The following is a 10,919-nucleotide window of genomic DNA, read 5'->3' on the forward strand; positions in this document are numbered from 1 at the left end:
TGAGTTCGAGACCTTGGTAAGACGGGAAATTTTGTCTCGAACTAGCACGAGTAGATAGTTTTGATTTTGAATGTATTCCTAAAGTTGTAGTTAGTTTTTATTAGTTTATTTTGCATTTTTTCTACATCTTCTCATGATGTGGTTTTGTTCTCGTAAAAAGTTGTAGAGTTGTATCCCATCATATTTTCTCCTGTTATTATATGTAGTCCTTTTGTTTTTTGTTCATCCATGGGCCAAATTATATATTTTTAACCCAAAGTTTGGCCCATGCCCTTCATTAGATGATAGTTAGTTTAGTCATGTTTTTAGTTTCTGTGATTTGTATTGTAGTTTTAAGTTTTCTGTCCATGTAAGATACCATTTTTTTATCCCGTCATTATCATAAGTATTTAGCTAAATTTTTCCTTTATTTATTTCGCCTCCCCCCCCCCCCCCCCCCAAAAACCAATAAGAAGTGTCACAGCTAACGTGACAATTTTATCAAAAGTTTGAAATTTTTGACGCTCGCGCACTTCCTGGTACAATCAATGGGTAAGAAATTGTATGAACGCCGTGAAACTCATTTGAGTATGCAATCTGCAACGCAAAAAACGTTGTATTGAATGTATGTAGGTAGTGAGTTTGAACTTTTAACTTGAGGATTCTTATTTTGGTTTTTCTGTTATTTGTTTCACTGCAACAATTCTTGAACGGAACCTTTTGTCAGATTTTCATGACATTTCGGGAAAATATTTAACTCGTCAGCTACAGATGACTGAATAAAGTAGGCATATTTCAAGTCATTTTCCAATAAGGCGGTATTTTCTTGTCTTGCCTTGATCCCTTGTGGTCCGCGTCCATTTTTGTTTGGGACTATTGCACTGTTCTTGGGTAGGTAGTACTCAAATGCCTAGGTAGATAGTTAAAATTTGCCAAAATGACACAGAAGGGTTAACACATGGAAAAGATTCCGGAGTTGATTTCGTCCAAATCTTCTGGTTCCGTTGTGTGGCGTAGCTTATCAACAGCAACAGCTGAAATAACAAGAACATGGAAAAACCCAAATGACAATAATTATTATTGCTGCGACAATCTATAAATGGCTGTCGCGTTTTTTACTTTCCTTATACTATAAGAAGGAAAGTAATGTAATCGGGTCAAATCTTTAGTTCGGGTCAGTTTTTAGTGCCAAAACACGTTTTGAGGTCAATCAAGCAGATCAAGCTTAAATACAAAGTTTCAGCCATTGGTCCGTGTGTCTGTCCTTCTGTCCATCTGTCTTTCTGTCTGTAAACAAAATATCTCGAGAACGGTAAGAGCTTGGCATGCAGCTGTCAAATGTGACAAGGATGCGACTAGAAACTTTTGGTTAAGATCGGTGCAACGCTTGGCGGCATTTCGGCCGCTTTTTGGCGATTTTCGGTGTAATTCAATAATATCTCGGGAACGATATGAGCTAGAGACTTGAAAGTTGGTATGTAGTCCACAAATGTGACAAGGATGCAACACAACTTTTGGTTAAGATAGGTGCTGCAGTTGGCGGTATTTTATCGCTTTTTGGCGGTTTTCAGCGATACTGACTAAACGTTAGAAATATTGTAAAGGTTACTATAGAACAACACCCAAATAAGCATCATTCAATAGGATAAAGAAAGTTGTGTGATGTTCACACCAGATTTTTACACAAGGAATAGCTAATAATTACCTAAAATACATAAAAGCAGTAAGCTCTATTATTTCTTAGGTTCAATCCCGCGAAATCACTCAATCTATCGAAATAAGCGACAGCAACCCCGAGAATTTAATGACTTTTTCATGCATTTTGAATTAAATTACTTTTGGGGATGGTGCTTGTGGTATTAAGTAGGTACCAGGTATCCTAATTTCAAAGTTTTCAACACAATATACCTAGCTTAGTACATGATTCTTACACTCGTATTTATGAACAAGAATGATCGTTCTTAGATCAGTCTCAAGTCAAAATTGACCAATCAAATGCCTTGAGACTATGCTTAGCACGAACTTAAGAGCCAGCATTTTGTTCATAAATATGCAAATAGACCGCAGGTCCTACTTATACATAGGGTTGAAAAACAAACCGAGAAAAAGCCAGCCTAGTTAGCTTGGGAAGTAGAGCGCCTGTCTTGTTAGGGCTAGCTCGCGGATTGATGGCACATTAGAGTCCAGTGGTAACGGTCTTGCTTGCCATCCAGAAGGTCCCGGATTCGATTCCCACCCTGCATACTAAAAGCACTCAAATTTCGCCATTATAGGCCTATTTTAACAAGTTACTTTCTGATCTTGTGTTGACCCAGCACCCAGTGTGTTTTTTGGACGTTATGAAATAAATTCAAAGACGGTTAAGAAACTCGCCCTAAAAATAAAATAATATAATCGATTTTAATAGAGATTAGAGACCCATTTTTATTATGAATGTAGGTACTTCTAATGTTATTATTACATTAGATTTGAATGTAATGCAGTGATTAGAGTACCGAATGCAGTTGCACAGGAAAGTGTGTCCATTTCCTGTGCAATTCAGTTGCATCTAATGCACATCATGTGCATGTACACACAAATACTAAGTACTTACAGTACATGTATAATTGTACATGTTTAATTGTTTTGAATTTTAAATAGAAATAAAGAAAAGTACATGTGTACATTTTTTATTGAATTCATCGAAATAAAGAAATGTACCTACAATTGTATGTACATGTTTTATTTTTTATTCAATTTATAGAAGTAAAGACATGTACATGTGAACACAGAACAGATAATAATGTCGCTTCACATGTACACCTACTTGTTTAAAATTTGTTGGAAATAAAGACATTTTTATCGAAATTTATTACATAATTATGTATATTATATGTCATACATGTGTATTGTGTATGTAGATTGTACACATTAGATAGATATGTACATGTGGCTAGTAGAAATCGAAGGAAAATCAATTTATGGATAGTATGGATACTAAGAATCTAAAGATTATAATGATATTATCAATGGATGCAAAAGAATCTAAAGATTATAATGATATTATCAATGGATGCTAAAGAATCTAAAGATTATGTATTATATACTATCAATGAAGAGAATGGGTAATACCAAGAGTTGTTAGAGTCTCGTGTTGACATTGTGCCAAAAAATGTTGATAGTAAAAAGAAAAAAGAAAAAAAAAAGCGTACGTGTGTACATGTTAGACTGAATCACAGGTATTCCCATTTCCCAATCTTTATGAAGCTTGTATAGTAAATACGTATGTTCAAGAAAAGCAACCTCCGTGGCCGAGTGGGTATCACACGAGGTTTGCACACCGGAGGCCCCAGGTTCGATTCTTCACGTTCAAGTGTTTGTAAACCTCTTAGAAGCCTCAGAGACTTGTTTGGCCATAAACTCTAAGAATGCTCAAAGGGTAACAAAAAATTGAACATGAAATGTTACGAGTATATCTTTTAGTTTGTGTAGTCCGCGATGAATTTGTTGGTCCGATTTTGACGAAACTGGGTAAACACTTCAAAGCACAAGAAGAAATATTTTCTGTTAGTATTTTTAGGCCATATTAATGCGTTCACTTTGTTTTATTTTCGCAGGTGATGATGGAAAGATTGGAGGAGTCTAAGAACATGGAGGCTGCAGAGAGAGCTAAGCTAGAGGAAGAAATCCAGGCTAAACAAGAAGAGGTGCAACGTATTCAGAGTGAAGTTAACTCCAAGGATGAGGAAACTAAAAGACTTCAAGTAAGTTATTCCGAGACAATTATGATAGCCCACCTACCTCTGTGCTCGAATAGCTAAAAGTGGGGTTTACCAAATCAGAATAGAACAGTTGCGCTTACTTGGGTGATGTTTCAAAGTTAAAAAGCTGGGAAATGAGGGATTCCGGAACTTTTCTTTTTCTTCCACGACTTCTAGATCCCGAGATAAATCGATTTAAAAAATTCCGGTAAATCTTGAACTCTGACGTCACGGCATACGCTCCCGTACGCGATGACGTCACATCAAATGTTCCAAGCAAAGCTCCCTCGCAGGCAACACATTAATCTGTCAAAATAAATGTCCTTTGGGTTGTGTAAGATATCTACTAAGTGCTAAGATACCTTGTTTATTATCATTACTATGTATTCGACCTTAATCATGTACCTGTTTTCAGAAAGTTTTTCGTGAAAATTTACATCTTGTAGTCTGATGATGCCGTGATGTGAAACTGGTCCGACCAAAATTAAAAAGAAAATATTTACCATCCCTACACAGTTAATCATTTATATGTGTCTGTATCATTTACATGTTTCTGTATTCGTCTTAAACAAGTGATATGTATTTAGCTGTGTCAACACATAGTCGACCTTGTCGATCGCCTACACTGCCTTGACAACATAGATGTTCTGCTCTTCACTCAATTGTCAATAACCTACATTTAATTTTCTATTTATCTCAACAGGAGGAAGTGGAGAAGGCTCGTAACGCCCGTAAGAAGCAGGACGAGATGAATGCCGCTCTGCTCGTGGCCACATCCACACCACAAAATCACATCCATAGTATTCATCATAGGTATAACTTACATTTGTTTCTGTATTTATCTCAACAGGAGGAAGTGGAAAATGCTCGTAACGCCCGTAAGAAGCAGGACGAGATGAATGCTGCCCTGCTCATGGCCACATCCACACCACAACACCATCACGTGGAGGAGAATGAGCATGACGAGAATGACGATAACATGCTCAATGGACATGTGTCGCGCGATCTGGACACGGACGATAACATTGTGGACCCGGTAGAGGAGAGACGGACCCTGGCTGAACGTAATGAGAGATTGCAGGACCAGCTGAAGGTAATGTAGCGAACCTCTACTACTTGGGTGATTTTCTTTCTTTTCCGTCGTCAGCTCCCATGGCGTAGTGGTCACTGCGCTCGCCTTGCACGCGGGAGACCCGGGTTCGATTCCCGGCGGTGTCAAGAAATTTGTATCATCCAAATGACTGATTCCGTGACTGGCTGTTGCGGGGCCCACTCAGCCTCGTGAGGAAAATGAGTAGCTATGACATATAAATGCGCATAGCGACCGGTGCCAGCATGGTAGGTAAGCTTTGGATTTTAGGATTATTGAGATACAATGCTACAGTGAGCACCCAAGTTGTGACATATTAACACAAAGAAACTACATTTCATTATTCTCAACACTTATATTCGTCCCCTTCTTCTCGACACTAATATTCGTCCCCTTTCCTTCTCGACCCAAATAGTCGTCCCTTCCTTCTCGACACTAATATTCGTCCCCTTCCCTTCTCGATACTAATATTCGTCCCCTTTCTTCTCTACACAGATGTTTGGATTTTAGGATTATTGAGATACAATGCTACAGTGAGCACCCAAGTTGTGACATAATAACACAAAGAAACTACATTTCATTATTCTCAAGACTTATATTCGTCCCCTTCTTCTCAACACTAATATTCGTCCCCTTTCCTTCTCGACACTAATATTCGTCCATTCCTTCTCGACACTAATATTCGTCCCCTTCTTCTCGACACTAATATTCGTCCCCTTCTTCTGTCCACTAATATTCGTCCCCCTTTCCTTCTCGACACAAATCGTCGTCCCTTCCTTCTCAACACTAATATTCGTCCCCTTCTTCTCGACACAAATAGTCGTCCCTTCCTTCTCGACACTAATATTCGTCCCCTTCTTCTCGACACTAATAGTCGTCCCCTTTCCTTCTCGACACTAATATTCGTCCCCTTTCCTTCTCGACACTAATATTTCCCCTTCTTATTTTTTATTCTAATGCCTGTTTCTAAATTCCAAATGATCCATATTCTCCTAAAGAACTTTTTGAACATCTGTGCCTTGGTCTACATATATGTACACATAGATATAAATAATGAAAAGTTTGTAAAACTTATTGTAAGGTTTTTTATTTTTGGCCTTTTTTGTAAGGACCTTAACATTATTAAACTATTATTCTTAATTCATTATGTATTGTTGCATTATTTTCCTTCGCATAATACCTTTTCACCTGAGTACATTAATAGGTTTCACCAATGCCCTGCCCAGCAATGATATTGTAAATAAATACTGGGACGCTCGTAGGAAAATGACGTAATACTCGATTTCTTTGCATTATTAAACAACCAATAAATTAATGGGAGATTATATTTTACAGTTGCACTTTTTGTTTTTGAATGTTCTGATTATTTCTTATTTTTCCAATTATTCCATATTGTTCTCAGTGGAACGCATACAGCATCGTCGTATGGATGTCTTGTCTGGTTTACCCATACCCACATCTTTGTTTCCATTACACATTTTACCCATATTCTTGTTTGCTGGCATTCCATTATCCAAGGTATTCTTTTTTGCCGGCTTTCCATTATCCAAGGTATTCTTTTTTGCTGGCTTTCCATTATCCAATGTATTTTTGTTTGCTGGCATTCCATTAAGCAAGGTATTTTTGTTTGCTGGCATTCCATGAAGCATGGTATTTTTGTTTGCTGGCATTCCATTAAGCATGGTATTTTTGTTTGCTGGCATTCCATTAAGCATGGTATTTTTATTTGCTGGCATGCCATTGCCAGTATTATTCTTGTTTTCTTGCTTTCCATTGAAAATTTTACCTATATTCTTGTTTGCTGGTATTCCATTAAACAGTTTACCCATATTCTTATTTCCTTCTTTCACTTCTCCCTGAATCAGTGGACTAGCTCTATCCAACAGATCCTCATCACTTAACGTTATTCTACTACTATCAAACGTTATTCTACTACTGTCAAACGTTATTCTACTACTGTCAGGTTTCAGACAACTCTTTAGAGGTTTGTTTTCGTCGCACTGTTCATTTGTAGGGGTTTGTTTAGGATTGTTGGGTTTGGGAGGACGTTTGACAATAGATACGTTACATCGGCGTATGTTTTCTTTATTATCTCTGTTGTCTTTGCCGTCGTTCTGTTTGTTTGATCTGTCTTGTGTGATTTCACATCTTCGCACAAATTGGTCTTTCATGTCTTCTTTACATTCGTTATTCTCTTTGTTTGGTCTATCTTGTGCAATGTCGCATCTACGTACAACATATTGGTCTTCATTGTCTTCTTTACACTCGTTACTCTGCTTGTTCGTTCTCTCTGGTACAACATAATCCTCCTTATCGTCTTCTTTACATTCTTTATTCTGTTGGTTCGTTCTATCTGGTACTATTTCACATCTTCGCACTTCAATGTGTTCCTTGTTATCTTCTCTACACTCGTTATTTTGTTTCCGAGTTCTTCTATCCGGGGCAGTGTCACATCTCCGTTCTGGTTTAGGACAAGGCGTCCATTCCCTCATCATCACTCTTAATGGAGTTCTAGGTCGTAATATCAGTGGTAGAGAGCAGGAGGATGCTGTTCTCATACACCCTATAGATGGTCTTCTACTGCGGGACATTCTGCCTGGACTCGTTTTCCTAATGCCCACTATTTGCTCACTGAGATCCTTCACTGATTTCTCATAGTCTTCATATTGATGTTTGACTGCCTCATAATGATGACGTATGGTATGTAGAGACCGTTGTCTTGCATCTATCGTGCAGATATTCATATTGATTTTATCTTTCAGACAGGCGTTCTCAGTTTCCAACATTTCTACTTTCTGTTGTTCACACTCTATCTCATCCATGAGTTGTTTGTTCTTAGCTTTCTCATTGTCTAGACTTGCCTGTGCTTGTTGCACGTAGTGCCTGAGAGGTAGGATCTGATCTGATAAGCTATTAGCTAGTCTCTCCTCTTGTTTGAGACGATGGGTGGTGTCGTACACTTTCATCACTGCCTGATCCAGTTCTTCTTGACACTCTTCCAGTAATTCCTTCAGTGTTGCTCGCTTGTTATTTAATAATTTCCTTGTTATATCCCAATCGGTGTGTACACTGGTACAGTTCAGCACGCGTGTTTCTAGCTGATGGATCGCGACATCTTTTTCTTGCAGACATGCTTCTAATGCATCACCCTTCTCCTGTAGCTGAGTAATCTCCATTCCTGAGGATACTAACTCGAACTCTAACTTTTCAATACAACTCTTCAACCCTTCCACGTCTCTCTTAAGTTTCTGGATCTTCATGATTTCCTCATCCTTGTCAATCATTTCATTCTCTAGTAAACAATTCTTGAACTTGAGTTGATCTGCTAGGTTCCTTGTTTCCAGGAGTTCACTACCGAGTCTTTTATGAATGCATTTGAATTCATCCAGTTCAGATTTGAGAGTTTCTAGTTCTTCACAGAGACGTTGATTCTCACAGAATGCCCGATTCTTTTCTGATTTCAACAAATCAACGGCTTCGTACATCTCTCCTAGGGGACAGTCCATGTTTGGGTTTTTGTTGTGTTTTGTGTGAGGATAATTGGAATTACATTTAATAGTTTAATAGTTGTGTTTTTGATGTTGGGATTTTATATTGAAATTTAGGTTCTGAGTTTTGTAATGACCATCATAAGGAAATATTTGTGGCTCTGGTTGACACTAATAGTCGTCCCCTTTCCTTCTCGACACTAATATTCGTCCCCTTTCCTTCTCGACACTAATATTCGTCCCCTTTCTTCTCTACACAGATGCTGAAGGAGGACCTGGCCGGTACTCGGGACGAAACCAAGGAGACGGCCATGGACAAGATTCATCGCGAGAACGTGAAGCAAGGCCGTGATAAATACAAAACCCTGCGTGAAATCCGTAAGGGCAACACTAAGCGACGTGTAGACCAGTTCGAGAACATGTAAACCCCGTCCCGAGCACGCTTGGAGAGCCCGAACCCAACAGCGTTTGAGTTGATACAAACAAAATGGCCGCAAATGAAGAAAAAAGTAGAAAAAGAACATGTTGTTATTTTGTGTAAAAAATGAAAAAAGAAAGAATGAAGAAAAGTGTAAAGTGAGAAAAATGGCTGCATAAACAGTAGAAAAAGGAAACAAAAGAGCGTAAAATGAGTTTAAGAAAAGATTTTGTTGTTATTTTGCATGTGAAATGAGAATTGAGAACTTGAATGAGACAGTTGAGCTGTTAAAAACCAAATGGCCGGAAAAATATAAAATGGCGACGATTTTTGTGTTGTTTTTTGTTGTTGTAATTCCAAGTAAAATCTTCTTCTACACATGAACATTTTGTGGTTTGTGTGTAGAATGAGTTTTTCAAGAGAAGCCCTTGTTGTTTTGTAAAAAGACAATATCAAGAAAAGGCCCTGATGTTATTTTGTATGTAAAAAGATTATTTGAAGGAAAGACCCTGATTTAAATGTTCAGATGAAAGAATAAATAGTATATTTTAAATTGTTAACTTCTTTTATAACTTGTAAACTGGGCTTATTATTGTTAATGTAACCAAGTCTTACCGTATTGTTAAATATACAAGTTATAAAGTAGGTAGGTATTTAGGTATTTAATGATTTTTTTTTTTTTTTTTTTTTTTTTTTTTTTTTTTAAGCTTTAAAAAAAAGTTTTTAATGTTTTTTTTTTTTTTTTTTTTTTTTTTTCTTGATTCTAAGCATTAAATAAATACAGGAACAAAATTATACTGCAAGTGTCCTTTACCTTTTTTTCTGACACCTAATGTCAATTTTTGTTTAATACGATCATGGGATAGGTGACGTAAGGTTAGGTGGCCGAGTGTGTCCTAGTCATTTGACTCCTAATGTTCCTTCCTATCTCTCTGATCGACTAAATGAAAATTTGTCCAACGGCATTTGTGTCTTTATATATTTTTCTAGACTTTTTTCTATTAGGTATTATTATTATTTTAGTTATTTATTTATATTTGTGGTATTCTTTTTGTGTACAGTACTATTTAAAAGTATTTAATTATTTAATAATATCTTAACTAATTATAAAAACCCTGATACGAAACGATAGATTTATAATGTAGCATCTTTGTACCTCTATTGTGTACAAGACTCCATGGTATATTTTGCCAAATTAATTTCGAGGGTGACTACTAACTACCGGGTCGTCCCAAATAAAACAAATTATATGAGCCAACTATTATTTTTTATATAATAATTTTAAAAAAATGGGTGGTTTGTACATACCTAAATAAAATATAAAATGTTGCATTTTCCGATCATTTGCCCCTGATAACCATAACAAATTTACCGTAATCGTTAGAAAAGTCCGAAATCGAAGTATTTTTCCGAAACAGGCAAAAAATCGGACCGAAAACTGAACTTTTTTACACTTTATTATAGTATTTTTCGTGTATTTATTAGGACAGTAAAAACCCATACCAAATGTGTATTATTTTGTATACGTGAGGCATGCGAAGCATTTCATAGGTTCAGCCACCATAAAACATACCAGTATTATTATGCTTATACTATTTATACAATATTGCTCTTATTTTGTGCCTTGTATCTTGTCCATTTTTCCCCCAATTTTTTTGAAGCCACTTTCACACGGGCAACGTTAGAAGCTCATTTTGGGTTTCAATTTTTCCGCTTGTGTGAAAGGGGTTTAAATTGGAACAATGGTAGAATTATGTGTCTCCTTTATGACCTATAAACTACATATTTATATGAAGAAAAGTCCACCTTGAATTATTCTTGTATTATAGTTATTTAATTTTTATTACAATAATATATTCTGTATTACCTTCTATTTTATTTTATTTTTATTTTCGAAATATGATTTTATTGTATTATTCTTTTCCTTTTATTTAATTATTATTTTAGCATTTAATTATTAATGTCTTGTTATTAAAATTTATAAGGGGTATATTAACCTGTTTGGCTTCCGGTGGTCGATGTTTCGATTCCCGAGGGTGTTAATTTTTTTTTTTTTTTTTTTTTTTTGAAAAATTTTCCATAAGCGCTAGGTCCCTGGTTCGATTCCCACCCGGAGGCGGATTTTATCCTGAACAGATAATTTTCGTTCTCGGAAATGCTGGATTTCTCCTATCCTGTCTTCCTTCTCTCTTCACTTTCGGGAC

At 36.6% G+C, this 10,919-nt stretch overlaps 2 protein-coding genes across 2 annotated transcripts; one reads left to right on the forward strand and one right to left on the reverse strand.

Moving 5' to 3' along the window:
- The first annotated feature begins 3,570 nt into the window (after nt 1-3,570).
- LOC103519093 (moesin/ezrin/radixin homolog 1) lies at nt 3,571-9,301 on the forward strand. Its single transcript, XM_026830699.1, has 3 exons — nt 3,571-3,722; nt 4,570-4,812; nt 8,558-9,301. The coding sequence occupies exons 1-3, from the start codon at nt 3,579-3,581 to the stop codon at nt 8,720-8,722; spliced, it is 552 nt and encodes a 183-aa protein (XP_026686500.1). The 5' UTR covers nt 3,571-3,578; the 3' UTR covers nt 8,723-9,301.
- Nucleotides 5,903-8,460, reverse strand: LOC103519091 (synaptonemal complex protein 1-like). Its single transcript, XM_008484172.3, has one exon. It carries the CDS (start codon nt 8,313-8,315, stop codon nt 6,192-6,194), a length of 2,124 nt encoding a protein of 707 aa, XP_008482394.1. The 5' UTR covers nt 8,316-8,460; the 3' UTR covers nt 5,903-6,191.
- Nucleotides 9,302-10,919: the final 1,618 nt, after the last annotated feature.

The sequence above is a fragment of the Diaphorina citri genome, unplaced genomic scaffold (genome assembly GCF_000475195.1).
Source record: "Diaphorina citri unplaced genomic scaffold, Diaci psyllid genome assembly version 1.1 scaffold2532, whole genome shotgun sequence".
Classification (NCBI taxonomy): Eukaryota; Metazoa; Arthropoda; class Insecta; order Hemiptera; family Psyllidae; genus Diaphorina; species Diaphorina citri.

Coding starts and splice junctions, on each gene's coding strand:
- LOC103519093 (XM_026830699.1), top strand. CDS start 3,579: ATGATGGAAAGATTGGAGGAGTCTAAGAACATGGAGGCTGCAGAGAGA. Junction 3,723..4,569: donor AGGAAACTAAAAGACTTCAA/GTAAGTTATTCC, acceptor TTATCTCAACAG/GAGGAAGTGGAAAATGCTCG. Junction 4,813..8,557: donor GATTGCAGGACCAGCTGAAG/GTAATGTAGCGA, acceptor TTCTCTACACAG/ATGCTGAAGGAGGACCTGGC.
- LOC103519091 (XM_008484172.3), bottom strand. CDS start 8,315: ATGGACTGTCCCCTAGGAGAGATGTACGAAGCCGTTGATTTGTTGAAA.